This window comes from Sebastes umbrosus, chromosome 14 (assembly GCF_015220745.1).
Source record: "Sebastes umbrosus isolate fSebUmb1 chromosome 14, fSebUmb1.pri, whole genome shotgun sequence".
Lineage (NCBI taxonomy): Eukaryota > Metazoa > Chordata > Actinopteri > Perciformes > Sebastidae > Sebastes > Sebastes umbrosus.
The window spans coordinates 7335343-7353594 of record NC_051282.1 but is presented as its reverse complement, the minus strand read 5'-3'; the positions used below and the strand labels follow the sequence as shown (position 1 = coordinate 7353594).

General features: G+C 42.5%; 1 protein-coding gene and 1 long non-coding RNA gene across 3 annotated transcripts in view; one reads left to right on the top strand and one right to left on the bottom strand.

Moving 5' to 3' along the window:
* Positions 1-1508, bottom strand: part of LOC119501687 — a 35097-nt gene extending 33589 nt beyond the window's left edge. The window contains exons 1-2 of the long non-coding RNA XR_005209882.1: positions 1370-1508; positions 1176-1275 (exon numbers count right to left, since the gene is read on the bottom strand). This is a non-coding gene — a long non-coding RNA (uncharacterized LOC119501687). The remainder of the gene's footprint in view (positions 1-1175; positions 1276-1369) is intronic.
* Positions 1244-17529, top strand: LOC119501685 (protein FAM83G-like). Of its 2 annotated transcripts, XM_037792232.1 has the most exons (6): positions 1244-1957; positions 4080-4247; positions 9818-9942; positions 10398-13533; positions 13667-13701; positions 15923-16030. In XM_037792232.1, the coding sequence occupies exons 1-5, from the start codon at positions 1487-1489 to the stop codon at positions 13691-13693; spliced, it is 3927 nt and encodes a 1308-aa protein (XP_037648160.1). In that variant the 5' UTR covers positions 1244-1486; the 3' UTR covers positions 13694-13701; positions 15923-16030. The 2 variants fall into 2 exon arrangements, with proteins under 2 accessions (XP_037648160.1, XP_037648159.1); XM_037792231.1 differs by lacking the exon at positions 13667-13701 and having other exon boundaries at positions 1249-1957; positions 15923-17529.
* Positions 17530-18252: the final 723 nt, after the last annotated feature.

Here is an 18252-nt window from a genome sequence, read left to right as displayed (position 1 = left end):
GACTGTATAGCTGTCTCACTGCAAGGTAAAGCAGTGAAAATATTTTAAATATAGTGTCTGTGATATTGATTATTTTAGGTGGGCCTTTCTTTTAGGTGGCTAAAATATGTTTTTGCTGCCCCGTCCACAGCAGTACATTACTTTGGTTCCGTGCGGTAACTCTGGTTTCTCCAAATTGGGGGCGTACCGACCGTCATCTACTGTAGGGCTGTATTTGAAACCGCATACTATACTAGTAGTACGTACTGATTTGACCGAAATGTAGCATCTAGTATGCAGTATGCGAACAAAAGAAAAATCTACAATATGCCAAAAGTACCCGTATGTCGTACTGATTTGGTAAAAATCTCCAGTATGCATCGGACAAGTCTACCTCGCCTACTGTATCCCACAATGCAAAGCGCTGGAACGGTACAGGCTACGGTTACAACAACAGAGGCAGCCAGTTACATTTTTCGGAGCTATTTCATCACTAAATTTACTTCTGAAACTTTTTGAGGCAAGAAAATCTACTGTGTAGATTTCAAATGTTTACAGTTTTACAATATTAGATGGCAAATCGAACATTTGCTCTGACGTTTTCGGAGTTTAGAAGGGAAATATTGCAATAGTGGTATGAGTTGTTTGTTTTTTTAATCCATTGCTTTAAGAGCTGGTTAAAAGGCTAAAGCCTGGTCTAGCATACTGCATATTACATTGCTTTAACCGTTGCATACTGCATACTCTTAGGAACACAGTGTGCAGTATGTACTGTATACTGCGTTCGTCAGTAGTATGCAGTATGTACTGTATACTGCGTTCGTCAGTAGTATGCAGTATGTACTGTATACTGCGTTCGTCAGTAGTATGTAGTAGGCGGTTTTGAATACAGCCCCAGTAATACACTAACTATGGACAAGCACTTCATACAACCCCACTTCAAAAACACCTGAACTATCCCTTTAAGAAACATGTCAGAACAGGTCAAACAGCCCAGTATCTGCTGATTGTTTTCAGGCAATGGCACTCTAATGATTTAATGATGTTTTGACAAGGGAGAGTTTGCCTCATTAATCACTTAATCTCTATTCATCACTCCACACACACACACACACAGTAGAAAAGCCCTACAGTGACGTGGTAAAGGTGCGCATGTTTCTGTGAGTGGGTGGATGTTTTGCCTATCAGGGTCACACCTGTCGGGCGGAGCCGCAGCCGGGTGTCTCTCTCTGTCTCTCTCTCTCTCTCTGTCTCTCTCTCTCTGTCTCTCTGGTCGGTCAGGTCCTTCATTTGGACCTGGAAGGACAATGGCGCAGTGTTAACGCACCATGGCGGGTCAAAGGGACTACATTAAGGGACTACATGACATGTCTGGAGCTGAACTGCTCACCTGGTTGAACCACAGAGGAGCAATTACAACACTTTTAAGCAGTTTTCTTTCTGCAGGAGTTTAGGAGAGGAGCTGCGTAAAGTTTTTAGTGTTTTTCATTTTGTTTCTGGAGACATCATGGCTCTGTCCCAGATCCAGTGCCTGGACAACAACCACGTGAACCCGCGGACGCACGAGTCCAAACCGGAGTTCTTGTACTGCGAGGACCAGCGGCTCGCGCTCGAGGCTTTCCTCCAGGATGGTCGCGAGGAGTTCGTTAAGTTCCTCGAGGCTCGAGGCGTGCGGGACTTCCTCTCGGACCCGGAGCTCGAGACTCTCGCGGAGCTGGTAGAGCCCTACGACCCGGGCTCCGAGCTCTACCCGGAGGGGTACGAGGCCGAGGAGGATGGAGACGAGCCGCCGCTGCCGCTGTCGCTGCAATACTGGCCCGAGCTGTCGGACACGTCCGTCCCGCAGATGGATATCGGCTGGCCGGACTCCGCTGGTTACCGGGGGGTGACGCGCACCACTGTGTACGCGCAGCCGCCGCTGGAGGGTCAGGTGCACATCAAAGAGGTGGTCCGCAAAATGATTGCGCAGGCGCAGAAGGTATGTTGGGGCCACTAATGGACCGAATAGGTGTTTTTTTTATTTAAGGTTAAAGGAATACATACACATACTACCCGTTGTAATAGTGCAGTGTCAAGAGATAAGTTCATATTCATATACATACATATTCATATGTATATACATACAACCATCCTCATATATAGATATATATACATATGTCTATATCCACACGCGCATACAAATAGATAGCCATTTAGACACATTCGCTTACACAATTATCCATCCTATTTTACAGACAAAAAAAAAGACATATTTACATCCCTTTAGTTGACCTTTATCGACATTATTTATTTATTAATTTTGTTTAACTCCAATCCTGAATAGGTGTTAATGTAGAAAAAAGAATCTGTTTAAACCCTGATTTTCACTTTCCAATTAAATTAAACTATACCCTCCGATAGATTAACTCATTCCACGTAAAGCACTATAAAGCCTTAAAATAACCTAAAATTAAACAGTTGAAATACAATGCAATCATCTGAAATACCTGTTATGACAATATTAGCCTAATCTCTGTTTTGCTCTGTCTGCTTAGTATAGATAGGTTTATATAGTAGGGCTGGGCGATATGGCCAAGATCTTATATTACAAAAAAGTAATGATATAGGTCATTTCATATCTCGATAACGATTATAGGCTATATCGCGATATAGCATGTTTTCCTGTGTGAATACAGGATATACTTGACAAATGGAAAGTACTGAGTATTTTCTCATTTTAAGAACTTGAGTGCAAAATTAACAGTTTTTTAAAATGAAGAAATAAAATAAATTAAAAAAAATAAATATATGTATAATAATATTACTGGGCCAAGCTTGTATCACAATAACTACAATATAGAATAATATATACAGTAGACATTTTTGTATTGTTTTAATATATGTATATATATATATATATATAGGGTCTGTCAATCGATTCAAATATTTAATAGGGATTCATTGCAAATTATTGCTTTATGCAAATGTATGTATATATTTATTATTGGAAATCAATTAACTACACAAAACAATGACAAATATTGTCCCGAAACCCTCACAGGTACTGCATTTAGCATAAAAATATGCTCAAATCATAACATGGCAAACTGCAGCCCAACAGGCAACAACAGCTGCCAGTGTGCCAGTGTGCTGACTTGACTATGACTTGCCCCAAACTGCATGTGATTATCATAAAGTGAAGAGGGCATGTCTGTAAAGGTGAGACTCGTTGGTACCCATAGAACCCATTTTCATTCACATATCTTGAGGTCAGAGGTCAAGGGACCCCTTTGAAAATGGCTATGCCAGTTTTTTCTTGCCAAAATTTAATGTAAGTTTGCAGGGTTATGTAGCCTCCTTTGCGACAAACTAGTATGACATAGTTGGTATTAATGGATTCCTTAGGTTTTTCTAGTTTCATATGAGCCCGCTACAACCTAAAAATCACAAGTTGCGTTAATGCGTTAGAGAAATTAGTGGCGTTAAAACAAATTTGCGTTAATGTGTTATTATCGCGTTAACTTTGACAGCTCTATTATATATATATATATATCTCCCGTGTTGCCTATGCACCAATGAATGTGTGTGATGTTGGTTTCCAATCATGTCTCTGTCCTGTGTACCCACTCAACAGATTAACTGAAGCCTACTGTTGACATAATGTTACCATGAGCAGCCATGCCTCTCACTCAGTATGAGGTCAGAGTACAGACGTATGACCAAATGAGACAGTCAAGAGTAAAGTGCAAGTTGATTAAGCTCACTTATCAGAGGCTAAAAGAAGTGCTGCACACTGTTAACACAGGCACATATCTGTTGTGTTGGATATTTGCATGATTATGTGCATAAATATGAGTGTGTGCTTCTGCCTGTTCATGCAGCTGACTCATTCGAAGGCACACGTTTATGTGTTACTTGACTGAAACATTATGGGCTTGTGTGATCATATTTTACTCAAACCTGTGGAACAGTTCTTATTTGTTTTGGCAGAAAAGAGCAAATACTGTTTAAACGCCTAAGGCCTGATCCTACTGTAATAAAGTGTGTGCATGTTTACTTACTTACTTGCATACATAAAGATTTTTGGCATGAGTATTTCCTGCATGTGTGTGTGTCTCCAGGTAATAGCAGTGGTGATGGATGTGTTCACCGATGTCGACATCTTCAGGGATTTGCTAGATGCTGGTGTCAAGAGGAAGGTTTCGGTCTACATCCTGTTGGAACGCACAACGCTACCTCATTTCCGGTCCATGTGTCAGAGGGCCAACATGCATGCCGGGCACCTCAAGGTGAGTCAGCGGTCTGACGTTTAGCATCAACAAGCGAGGCTTAGTTGTATTTAAAGTTAAAACAAGTCAAAAATCCACCATTATTCATCTGCTGAGTCAATATGCGCTATATGGCAATATTCTAATTTGATTTTTATGTTTCTTTTGCACAAGTGAAAATGGTTAAAGATGGTTAAAAACATTAACATTCATCCTCTGGAGAGCATACCCGAATTTCATGGTAATCTGGCCATATTTTGCTCTAGATCGCACTGTTAGACAGACTGACCAAAGAATAATATGCTGACAGAAAATGAAAGTTCATTATCATGTGTAAGGATAATATGTCGTAGTTCCAGTTGCAGAGAGAGTAAATGTTTCACTAATGGAGAGTGGATCTTTGACCTTTGGATAGCGGAGGGGATATCCAGATGTTCGGAAACCTCATTTTGTCACTGAAAAACATCAGTAAGGCGCCGTAGAACACGGTACAAATTATATTTTGATAGAGAGATAAGCAATTGGAGTCAAGAGGTTTTCGTTATGCAATTAAGTGAAAGCACATGCCATCTCTCCCTTTATCTCTCTCTCTCACAAACACACAGAGTGCCAATAACAACAAGCCAACCCTCCCAGCTGGCACTGTACCACAGAGGAATCTTTTACCTCGCTGTGTCCTTAAGTGTTTTAATCTATAATTGGCCGCTTACTAAGAAAAATACGAGTTAGAAAACACATTTCGGTCAAGTTGGGACACGGAGAACTAAGTTACAAGGAAAATACGACTGTATCTTCAGTGAAGCGTCTTCTTGAGACATAAATCTTTTAATCAAGCTGCCAAGTCAGCCCTATAAGAATTCCTCTGTAGATGATAAACCCTTAATGGTTAACAGTGCAGTATTTGGTAGGTGGGAGTCAGACTTTTTACTTGCTTGCCTCAGTGCTGCTGCGTTGTTCCTGCTCTCTAAAGGGAGATCATTTAGATAATCCTTCATACAGTAGAAGCGGGGTTGGAAAATTTCCACAAAGGCTCCCAATGTGCTTAGCTAATAATGTTGAAAGTGATATGAGCCAGTTTCGATCAGTATTTGGCAGGCAGAAGTGAGACACTGAAGATGCAGAGAGCCGTGTTTAGGCGACACACGAGAGAACACACAATGCATTTGCACATGGGGTGTGCACACACATTCATATGCATGTGTAGACAGACGTATTGACACTCACACAGACGGAACCTGTATGACAGTTTGCGTTTTTTAAACATAAACATATGACAGTTACACATGACAAATGACAAATGAGGAAGTTGTTTTAGCTGCTTTTTGAAATATCTGGCATTTATACGTTGTTTGTACGTACATTCTCAGGGATGTCTCAATCACCTTTTTTGGCCCCAAAGCCAAGTTCAGTGTGCAAACCTTCCTGCAGTAACACAGCAGCTGCACAACGCACACTTAGCCTCAAGTCCTACATTTTAAATTAGTCAAATGTTTGATTGCAGAATGGCTATGCACTAAGAAAAAACAACCTGTGCCACAAATTTCCTTACCTATTTTGTACAATATTCTGTAGTGTAGCACAAATATAGTACACCTGAGAAATGTTGTAGAAATACACGCAGAGAGATTGTTATTTTAACCCAAACCGACTCTGCTGGCATCACATGTCGACGCTTGTTCTCAGAGGGAATGTCATTAATTGAGACAGATGGCTGATATTTATTATTTTGAGCAACTGTGTGTTTCACTTTCTCACAACGCTGTGTGTTAACAAACAGATCAGGTGTTTAAATGGAGCTCAACCAATTTTATGTATCCATATCTCGGTCATATACTGTGTCTGTGCTGGGATCTGCCCTTTAAATGGGCCTGTATCCTTCAACACAAGTCTCTGACAGAGTCTTATCACTCTGGCATCACAGAAAATTTGATATCCCAGGATACAGCTGTACAATTGCCATTTTATGACCAGGAACAGTGATGAGCAGCTAACACAAAGTCTCTCAGTCTGTCTGTCGGGGAGCCGAGTCTGGGCTGCTGAACGAGAGGGTGATTGGCAGACAGAGTAGAAGACACATGTGACAGCTTGTGGACAGCTTGAGTTTTCACTGTAAGTGACAAGAGGGAGTAGGTGGAGGAGTTGATAGACGGGATGGGAGGAGGAGCAGATGAGTGGTTAGATGAGTAAGTAGGCGAAGAGGTGCCAGATTCTTCAGACTCTTCAGTCGTCTGACGGGGTTTCTAGACATGTTACAATATAACAGTGACACTTCACCCTGCCAGATGTGGACTGAGGGTATTTTTGTAAAATGAGCAAATCCACAGTGCCTCAGTTAGTTGGGATGTTGTTCTCTGTAGAGCTCTGTACGCTTTTCAATTACATTTTTGCTGATTTTATCAGTTGGCCAAAGGAATGTACTAAGGGAAGGAAAGCAGTAAGGGTGTTTCTACTGTGTGAAAAGCCACACCCAAGCCATGCCAGGAATAATCTGCTGCATCAAGACAACTGGTTATATCATTTTTTGGCTGCATCCCAGCTCAGATAGACGTGGCTCAAGTTGTGTCTTTGAGGAGCCTAAAGGCCCTCCCCAAATGAGATGGTCTAAATCTAAACTCACAACAACCAAAGTAATGGTATGTTAAGTCAAAATATTCTACTTTATCAGTTTACAAAGAGCTGGACATCTACTAAACAATGTCAGACAGACAACACGGTCACGCTGAGGCTGTGACTTTAGATGCAAATCACATTTCTTTGTATTTCTCATTGTAGCTCTTTGCTATATTTCGGAATGATGCTGCAGTTTTTGTTGGCCCTTTATGATCTCATGTGTCTCTGCTTTTAACGGACAAAATGAACCCCATATTTATGGCCTAGTTGTTACATCATGCAGGGCTATGGCCCAATCCGGTCAACCACAGACTCACAGACTTTGAGGCACGCTCCGCAAAGTCTGTTAGGCCTTTAGGGCTGTCCCACTGTCAAATTGATTGAGGGCTCTCTCTCGCAGATGTTTTGAACCCTTTATGCATACTTTCCATGAGTCTGCATTTTTCTGCAGATTTCGCCTAAGGTAATTACCCACAATTTATAGCTTTGTGACATTAAATACGGGGTCACCAGGGGAGGCCAGAAGGCATTAAAAAAAAAAGGTAAATGAACAGGACGTCACATGGGTGTTAAGCTAGGTATATTTAAATTTACACAGAAACATTAACATTAAGGATTAAAGATGGTACATAAAAAACACATGAAATCAGAGGAATGCAGTCATTAGACTATATTACGCACCTGGTTTATTCATCAACCATTTATTTTAATTATTATTAATAAAATAAAGTTTGACAAGAATAAGTCAATTATTTTTTTGACAGTTACCTCTAGTCTCGTACAGCAAGAGCCTGGAAGACATTCAAATATGCAGAAAAAAACGTAAAATTAAAAATCCACAATTGATGTCGTCAAGGTAACACGATATGTCGCAGCATAGTGCTGTCTCATTCGTATTTATACCATTTCAAGCCCTTGCAGCCTCTCACACTCAACCATTTACCAAGTGACGTCATTTAAGTCCCTGAGGGTTCAGGATTTAAGGTCTTAGGGGGCACATTGGAATTGGGCCTATAGGAACCATTCACTGATCACCAACATAAACCAAACACTTTGTAAACACATGCATTACATGATATTTCCTGACTGTTTCCATGTTTAGAAGGATCAACTGAACACTCCAATAAACGACTGTGGTCAAACAGTAGATGTCCCAAATTCCATCAAAACAGGGCTGCATATGTCTATGTCCAAAATTAGGATGCAGTTTTTTTCATTAAGTATGGATGTATACAGGTCTGTCCTAAAGAAAGAAAAGAAGGGAGGACAGAAGAAACAACGTGAGTCAGAGTGAGAGAACTGAGAGACTTAGATAGGGAAAGTGTTTAGCTCGAGGTACCTTTCATGTGTAATCTCTTATCTGAAACGTTGTTACAGTCTTTTATGACCACCCATTTATTATCATGTTAAGTGTTAGCACATTGATTATATTGTTTTACAGCTATACAGTCATACCTGTAGCCCTGTCAGAGTGTTTACATGTGCACAATGCGACAAAAAACACTAAATACACTAAATTCTTAACAAATTGACGACGAAATTGTGTTGCCATCAAGACTTATGGAAACATTTTCAAAAAGCAACCTCGTCTGGCTGGACCAAACAACAACTAAAGTCTTTGCATACATGTGCAGGAAACATCTGAAATGGACAGAAAATTGAGCCTTGCGAGACAGCAGATTTTAATCCGAGGAAAGCCTGGAACAGAAGTATTTTTACAGAATACATGCCGTGTTTTCAGACAGAGATGAGTAAAATAGGCAAGTTCCAACAAAGATAATCGACGTGAATGGTCCACAGTGTCAGATGGAGTGCTCAAATCAAGTAAAGACGAGACAGAGATCCAAGCAGAATCCATGGCAGTTAACATGGTGTTGGTTGTGTAAGATTGAATCACAGTATTTATATTGGATGTGGTATTAACTGTTCAGCAGTTTGAAAAAGTGGAGCTATTTGCTTAAATCAGTGGCGGCAAGTGGTAGATGTACTGCTCCTACTGTCTATGTATGGCTGTAGGATTTTTATTTAAAGGGGACATATCATGCTCATTTTCAGGTTCCTACTTGTATTTTGGGTTTCTACTAAAACATTTTTACATGCTTTAATTTAAAAAACCAACTCATTTTTTTCTGATAATTTCTGTCTGAATATACCTGTATTCACCCTCTGTCAGAAATGCTCCGTTTTAGCGCCTGTCTCCTTAAGCGCCTCCTCCTGAAAAAGCCCAGTCTGCTCTGATTGGCTTGTAAGAAAAATACTGTGCATTGAATCACATGTTTTCTGATCACCTTGTAAAGGAAGTTCTCAAACCGTGGGCGCTATATTCTAATGAGCTGCATGTGACATAGGAAGAGGAGCCAAACCTGAATGGCTTGTTGAATCACATGTTTTCTGATCCAGGCAGCCCACAAAAAACTGACTGGGTTGTCTTATTTCACAGTTTGTAGGTTGGTAGGCACCCCAGATACCCAAATATATGTGCACAAGCACTGAGAAATTGAGATTTTTTTTATATGTCCCCTTTAAAAATACGTGTTTATGTTTAACAAGCAGTTGTGGGTTACACGTAAAGACAACCGTTTGCTTTAACTTGTATTTTATACGGTTAGACATGCACATGAAAAAATTCAACCATAGTTCAAGAAATGTGGCTTAAGGCCCATGTATGTCCTCGTTGGTATCATACACAGGTCTGTTGAGTATGTCTGCCTGCGCTTTTCATTTTATTTACATATATATCCAGCCATCAATCAGCCAATAAATATTCAAAAAGGTAGATAAGGTCACCTCATAAAATCATGAAAACAACTTGTTCTTTGTATGTTTGACACTAAATGCTCTGAATATTTGTTGTGATTGTAATTTTTTCATAACATGAAGTCATCGCCGTCATTGTTTTACAATCTTACATCGCGCAGTTATAAAGTTAGCTCTGAATCTGGAGAAGGTATAACGTCTATACTCGTTTGTGTGTGTTACAGCAACTTCGTGTACGCTGCACAGACGGAGCAGAGTTCCACACTCGGTCCTGCACCAAGGTCAGAGGGCGAATGGGACACAGATTCATGTTCGTCGATGGAGACAAAGCTGTGTCTGGGTCGTACGGGTCAGTACACTTCATATGTGTGGGTGTGTTTGTCAGTGAGAGTGTGAGAAGGAGATAAAGAGAGAGACGATGAAAGAAACAGGTTTGTTCTGTGTCTCTCTTTGCTTCTGTGAGCGTGGCGTCCAGAGAGATGCAAATAAAGAATGCTTGTTAACGTTCAGTAGAGTCCTCTACACATTAGACAAACAGGTTGTAAATATATCCAATGCACAAGACAAATAAATGCATATACAGTCCGGTCCCTAAGTAACTGGACAATGATGCATTGTCTTTTTGCTCTGTGCTTTATGTTACAGTAATTTGAGGCATCTGCATCAGATGAGCTGTGTAGGAGTTGTAGCCATAGTTGTCTGTCTGGTTATTGCTGTTTATTTGCGCCTCTATACTGTATAAGAGCTGTTTGTTTTGTAATGTCTTTGTGTACTTGAACGTTGTGTTTGCTCTATGTTCTTTAGTTTCACTTGGATGTCATCGCGGCTGGACAAAAGTCTCATCACCGTGGTTACAGGCCAGGCAGTGGAGGCCTTCGACCGTCTGTTCCGCATCCTCTACGCGACCTCCAGCTTGGTCGACCTCCGGCAGGTCGCCACGGAGCCTGAACCCGCACTGGAGCCCCTCTCACAGCCGGCCTTGGTGGCCCTCCCTTCTGCTGCTATGGCTAGGAAAATGTACAGCCCCAAATACACCCTGGTTACTTTAGGCAACCCCAGCCCCACCCCTTCTGCCAACTCCAAAGAGACCCAAAAGGACTCCAAGAACCCAGAAAACAAGAAGCGGAGGAGGAAGAGCAAAGAAGCTGTACAGGAGGCTCCTCCCCTCCACCCCGGGCTCACCAATCTAGAGAAAGTTTGTATGATGTCATACCTGCCCACCTGGCCGGAGCCTGACCCCCCCAGCGACGTGATTGGGTACATTAATATTCGCGACACCAGAAAACCGAATCAGGTCCATCTGCAGAGATCTGAGATGTTTGAAACCAGCCAGGCGATCAGGTTCAGTAGTCCGTTCAGCATGCCTAAGGAAACCCTGCCAGAGGTCGCCAAGCCCAGACAGCTTTCTGCTAAAAACGAGGAGATAAATAAACTCCGACAATGGCGAGATAAAGCCAAGGCTGAGGAGTCGGCAAGAGGCAGAGCTCAGCCGACGCAACTCAATGCAGGGCCTGGGGACATCAAAAATAAAGCAGAGGCACCTGGACAGAAAGGACCAAAGTGTGAATCTGACAAAGACACTACTAAGACTCTCAACACTGAGAACAAACAGTATTCAAACACACCTACCAACCACGATGCACACACGCCTCGCCAATCCAGCAGCAAAGAGTCCACTCCTAACGCTGGGAGGCCTTTACACGCCACACCACAAACTGTCGCCACCCTCCCAGGATCAAACACTAAAAATGAAACTCATTCAAACACACAATGTGCTGCTGGGTACAGGATGCATGCCATAGAGTCGAGCAGCACACAAGAACCGCACCTGCGTCCTCCCACTGACTGGAACTCAAACACAGAACCACACACACAAACAAAGACGGTGCCGCCACATACAGATTCACACACGCGGGCTGTTCACACACAGCCGCACCACTTCTCTGAAATGACTCCTAACACCCAGACTCCCGCCGTCAACAGCCACACGTCCTCTTCTACTTCTGCCAAGCACTCTCAGTCTGTCAGTTCCACCTCCACCCTTTCTGAAAACAGTCACGTCTCCGTCGCAACAAGCACAACCACCAGTGCCTTTTCTCCTTTGTCCTCCATTAGCTCTTCTTCTTCCACTCCTCCTCTTACTTCTTCTTCTCCAACTCCCAATCCTCTCCTCCCTTCTTCCTCAGCATCCCCACCTTTGACCCCAACCCCTCCCGTCCCTAAACCTCGTACTGTCCAGCTGGTTTTTAAAGGCGGTGTCATCGGAGACGGCCAGAAGCTGCCAGAGGTCAGCGTTGTCAGGAAGCCTGAGACGAGCACGGTGGTCCACAATGTAGCAACCGTGACGCAGAAGTTGCCAGAAAAAGTGCCTGAGACTGTCCCAACAGAAGCACAGAAAGATCCTGAGAGCACATTGAATATCGGAGAATCTCCACCGCATAAGCAGAGTGGGACTTCCCAAGAAAGAAAGAATGAGGAAGCAGATGAGAGACAACATCAGATAGCAGGAATGCAGTTGGACGCTGGAAACAAAGCCAAGTCAAATGTTTCAATTACTGATGCGCCAAAGGCAGAGAGAGTGAATATTCAGGAAACGATTCCAAAAGATGCCGAGCCCAAGATGTTGACGTCAGCAGACTGCAAATTAACCCCACAGATAGACGGTGTAGCAACAGTACAGACGGAGTTAAAGTCCCCAGAAAGAGCCCAAGTGCCAAATGAAAAAAGTGAGAATGTGACGGAACGTAAAACATACCTTGCAAGAGCACATTTACCTCAGAGAATATCATATAGTGAGCTGACTCCACAAGATATAGACGCATTAGAGACTGTAAAAGCTCCAACACACACTCCTGTTTCTGCCACACACACATCCAAAGACACACAAGGCCAGCAAAGTAATCCAAGTTTCACACCGGTACACCGCACAGACAGCATGCCAAATACTGCAAAAAATAACATCACCTTTCAAGTACAAGTTCCTAAAGCACGGGGGAGCACGCCTGAAGGACCCCTGCGCTTACATCTCCCTGACATATACACGCCCGATTTCCTTTCGCCGACGCCTGAGATAGAATCGCGGTTGCTCACAGCTCTCATGCGCAGTCCGACTCCGGACGGATTTCTTCCACGCACGCCCACCCCAGACTCGCAAATGCACACGCCGGATCCGCGGCCATACACTCCAGATTTTCGGACGCCTACGTCCGACGGGTACGCTTCATCGAGGGCGGGCTCCGCTCTCTCCACCACCTCAGACGAGTACTACGAATGTTGCGACTCTCCTCTCAACGAGCCTTATTTCGCTTTCCGCAACCACGGGACGACAGAGGATCACGTCAGCTTCACAAATACTCCTAACGTTACAGCCAACATCACAAGTCCTGCATACTTAAATTCTAACACTCATGCTGCTTCATTAGGCACAACAGACAGTAATTCCTCCAGTCTGTCTGGGTCTGCTAGTGTCTCCTCTTTGTCTTCTTTACTTGAGAGGAAAGTGAAAATGGAGGAGGAAACGGAAACCGCAAATGAAGAAAATGGGAGAGACGAGGATGAAGAGGGGAGGAAAGGAGAGAGGAGGACAGAGGGAGGTTACCAGGAGACCGAGAGGAGAGGCAGCGAGGAGGACGCTAAGAGAACAGCAGAGACAGAAGAAAAAAACAAGGAGGCCCAAACCCAAGTCCCTAAAAGAAAGAGGGTGCCAAACCAATCAGCAGCAGAGAAACGGGTCGACGGAAGAGTGACTCCACGAGAATTATCCAATGAGAGGACAGGGCCAAAGCGAAAGTCCACAGGTGACCTTCAACCAAAGAAGACTTCTTCTGAGAGAAAGAGACCAGACAGAGAGAAGGCGGTGGACAAGGCGGCGGACAAGGCGGCACTAGGATCCAGCAGCGTGGAGAGGAGGGAGAGACCAAAGTCAACTGACATACAGAAGGTATGAGCAGTAAGGCAGCAGATGTTTTCATCTAAATCATTTTCCTCATCACACAGAAATAACTTTTAACCCCTCTGTCCATGTTGATCTAACCCAAATCATTTCTACTTTTTAATTTTCTAACACTTTGCAGTTTTCTGTTCAGCGTACACCAGTGTGACATAAAGGGTAAGCACAGTTTACCCACTTTTTGAGATTGTGTCTAGAAGGTAACCCCCAAGTTGCGAAAACTCTCCAAGAGTCGCTGCTTGACGACCTATACAAACCGTAGCCATTCAAGGTCAAACCTTAACCATTCGAGGTCAATGTCTAACCTTAACTATTTGAGGTCAATGTCTAACCTTAATTATTTGAGGTCAATGTCTAACCTTAACTATTGGAGGTCAAACTTTACCCATTCAAGGTCAGTGTCTGATCTTAACTATTAAAGGCCAATGCCTAACCTTAACCATTCAAGGTCAAACTTTACCCATTCAAGGTCAATGTCTAACCTTAACCATTCAAGGTCAATGTCTAACCTTAACTATTTGAGGTCAATGTCTAACCTTAATTATTTGAGGTCAATGTCTAACCTTAACTATTAAAGGCCAATGCCTAACCTTAACCATTCAAAGTCAATGCCTAACCTTAACCATTCAAAGTCAATGCCTAACCTTAACCATTCAAAGTCAATGCCTAACCTTAACTATTCAAGGTCAATGCCTAACCTTAACCATTCGAGGTCAATGCCTTACCTTAACTATTCAAGGTCATTGCCTAACCTTAACCATACGAGGTCTATGCCTAACCTTAACTTCTCGTGAGAGTTTCACAGCTTGGGGGTTACCTTCTAGACACAACCACTTTTTGAATAGGCATTCAGTACATTTTTACCATCAGATTTCATTAAAAAAAAGTGGTAGTGAAAGTAGTACAACTGAGTTAAAGGAAGAGAAAGTATTTTATCTCTCCCATTTGTGTATCATAGTTTCATCATTCATCATTTAAAAACCCCATAACCCAATACAACAACCAATAACATGCTGCACATTAAAACTGAAGAGAAACTAATGCAGTGTAACAAGTGTATTATTTGTGCAGATATTTCAATCTTGTTGTTGGCAGTGAAAGTTAAGATGTGTGAATATTAATGTGTTATTTGATGAGGGGATAAAGTCTAAGAGAGTCCAAAAACTATTAAAAAACATGAACAACTCTCTCCCAAATCTAAAAACTAGAGTGTTAAAACTCAAACCTTGTCATAGGGTATACAGTGTGGAGCTGCTCCATAGACAATACATTGGGAAAGATGTTTCTGTTTCACAACTGACAACACTACAATAGAATAAAGCTCATTTGGGTATAAAAAAGAAAATCCGTGTCCCATTCATTGCCTATGGAGCAGCACCATACTTTATACCCTGCGACATCACAAGTTTGAGACTTACTTCTCTGGTTTCTGGCTTTGAGAGAGAGTAGCTCATGTTCACAGATATTGATTGAACTTTCCTCGGCCATGGTAACAACATATTGGAAATCCAAATTTAGGTGGTGTTCCCCTTTAAATGACCTGTTGCAAAATTGCAGCTGCTGAAGTCATGCCGTTGAGGAGTTCTACAGTCATTAGCTCTGATCTGATGATGCTCACTCAGCTCCAAAGCTGACTTGAACAGTCTGCTCTTTTAATATGTGTCAAATATTTAATAGTCAGTGTGTGTGTGTGTGTGTGTGTGTGTGTGTGTGTGTGTGTGTAAATGCAACTTAGTGCTATCTATCTATCTATCTATCTATCTATCTATCTATCTAACTAACTAACCACTTCTGTTCTTGTGTGTGTGTCTAGGCCTGTTGAATATGCACCAGTAGAGCATCATTAAGTTGAAACACACGACACTTGTTCATTATTGAACAAGGAGACTGTGTTCGTGTGTGTGTGTGTGTGTGTGAAATGTGAATTAAAGTGACATACTTTTAATGAAACGCCACATGCGTTCACACTGATGCAATATTGATGAATTCAGTAAAAAATTGATAGTTTCACATTTATTGCCGTAGCTTTACTCACTCACCGCTGACCACGAGTGTACGCCTTTTATCTAACAATAGTCAGTGAGGTGTTGCTGGCATGTTTTAACTCTGTACTGTCATGTAATATTAACAAGAGTGACAATAAAACAGATCTTGCATTTGCACCCAAGTACCTCTCTTTTCCATTTGCAACAAAGCGTTCATGTCACTCGGCGCTGCATTTGTGAGTGTAAAAATGTTACACTGCATTGTAAATGCATGTAAATGCATGCAAGTTGCCAGCATACAATATGAGAAGTTGGCGTTATAATAAACCCCAGTCACATGTATTGATACCTCACTGTACATTTCTTCTCCTCTCCATTCTCCTTTCTTTCCATAGCTTTTGCATACTCCTCCCAGAACTCCTCCCAGAACTTCACGAGGACTGCAGCAAGACAGCGCACCGGCCTCCCCTTCCCGACCATCCAGACCCGCTCGACCCGTCGCAACCAACCAGGCTTTGGGGTCCCGTCCCTCGGGAAGCCGTCAGCTGAACCACGCAGAAAGCAAAGCAATCCACGGTAGTCTCCAGGCCTTGAATAATGTCTCATCTCCTCGCAGACCGCCGTCCAGACCGCCTGCTCCAGCGACAGCGGGCGCTGTCGGGTCAGCGGCTGGGCGGAAGCAGGCCGAAGTCTCTCAGAGCCACCAGAGCCTCCTCTCTCGCCAGCCTCCTGCAGCGCAGGGCCGGACGAGAGCCGGGCAGTCGCAGAGTCAACATCCCTACCCAAAACCCCAGGCCTCCTTTCTCCACACGCACTCTAACAGAGAGGAGCAGCTCCAACCTCATTCCCAGAAGCAGACGGTAACACAGCGGGAAACACATTGGCAGGAGGAAGGAAAGGCTCCATTTAGCTTCTCTTTTAGCAAGCTGTACAGCCTGAAGGGCCTGAAGGATAAGATGAGCAAGCTGCCAGCACAGAGCAAGAGAGGTGGCGCCAGCTCTCCGGGACTGGGGCGCAAGAGCACGAGCTAGTCTGGAACCGTCATTCTGACATCAATTTTTATGTTACTCTAACACATCAAGCCAAAGAAAAGGCAGGTTAAAATAAAGAATTAAGATGGTTCTCCTCACCTCCAAGAGAAACGCTTGACTTGACCCAGTTTGTGTGAAAGAAATGCCAAAAATAGCATCTTATTTGGCTCTGCCCCACCCTTTTCACCCTTGGGTTACTTCTTGCTGACGCTTTTAGTGTATATCTCAAGTTTGACCTTTGACCTATGATTCGTGGAATTGGCCTGCTCCTGTCTCGTCTGATGGAGGACACAGATTAAGTTATTTTCCACATGGCAGTGTTAAACCTCTCCTGTGCATGATGTTGCTCATATACTGGAACCAAACAGAGAGCGATTGGACAGGTGGTTTCCTTTTTCTCTTGGCTTCTCATTTCTAGAGATGATTCGTATTCATGTTGCTGCATGTCAAACTTTTGAAATTGTTTTTCATGTTGAAAATCCAGCTGCCTTTTTCTGGCTGAACACGGAGCTTTGTGCTTTAGGAGGTCGTGACCTCTGATGCTGTCGACGGCCTTGACATCTGGAGTGGAGTTTTGTTGCTTCCTCACCCACCTGGACTTGAACAACTGAACAATGGAGTTGTTTGTAAACTATTTTTATGTGAACATTTGGATATTAAATGTTCAAATTGTTTGTATGACCAAAGAAAATAAACACCAGGTACATGTGTAAAGCGTGTATAAACCCAGAAGTTTGCCTTTTACATGCTGCAAATCAGATAGGCTGCTTTGACTTCAATCGACTGTACGTATACTAGGGATGCAAAGATACCTGATCAGATATCGGGACGATACCGACTCAAATAGTTGGGTCGGGTATTGGTGATAATGGGGCCGATCTATTAAATTTAGTCCTATCTTTATATACTAAATACATTATATACTGGAATTTTAATTCCTGTTTAAGTTTTGACCAATTTGTTGCTGCATTAAAAAGGTTTACACTTGAATTGTAATTCCTGTTCATTTTGAAGATGTTTTACAAAGTTGCTGGTGTATGATTTATTTTAACGATAAATAACAATTCGGTAAATGTATATCTATGGTTTTATTTGTTACATTTTGTTTTACAAAGTCAGGAAAGCAATATTTAGTCTGATGTTTTTTCACACAGAAAAGAATGATCCCAGTCACTTCCACACAGCGACGCATACAGCTTATTAATAAGCTGGGGGATCTGTTCTCCATATCGAGCGATACCCAAAGCCCAGGTGTCACTATCGGGACTGAAAAAGTAGGATCGGTGCATCCCTATTATATACTGTGGATTGAGCAAAAACAAAAGCAGCTGCTTCCTGGATTCACTGTGATACATTTGCTTGTGAAATATCTATTTTTTCCGCTATTTTTGTCATTTCAAATGTGGGAGATCTTTTTTTGCTTACAGCAGTATTGGTATCTCAGGATGGTGCCATGCGAATGTGAATTTATGCTTCCAATATACAGTATGAATGACTCGGAGTCATCACAATGCACATTAATAGAGTTTGAAATAGGTACTATGATCACATGTCTGATGAAAAGCAAACATGAAAAATGTGCTCACATACTGTATTTACAGATGTACTGTATTTTGTGTGATACTGGACAATGCTGAAAAACAGAGATTTACTTTTTTTCTACCACCACTTTACAGTCTGTGAGCAGGCAAATA

Coding starts and splice junctions, on each gene's coding strand:
- LOC119501685 (XM_037792231.1), top strand. CDS start 1,487: ATGGCTCTGTCCCAGATCCAGTGCCTGGACAACAACCACGTGAACCCG. Junction 4,248..9,817: donor TGCATGCCGGGCACCTCAAG/GTGAGTCAGCGG, acceptor TGTGTGTTACAG/CAACTTCGTGTACGCTGCAC. Junction 13,534..15,922: donor AGTCAACTGACATACAGAAG/GTATGAGCAGTA, acceptor TTCTTTCCATAG/CTTTTGCATACTCCTCCCAG.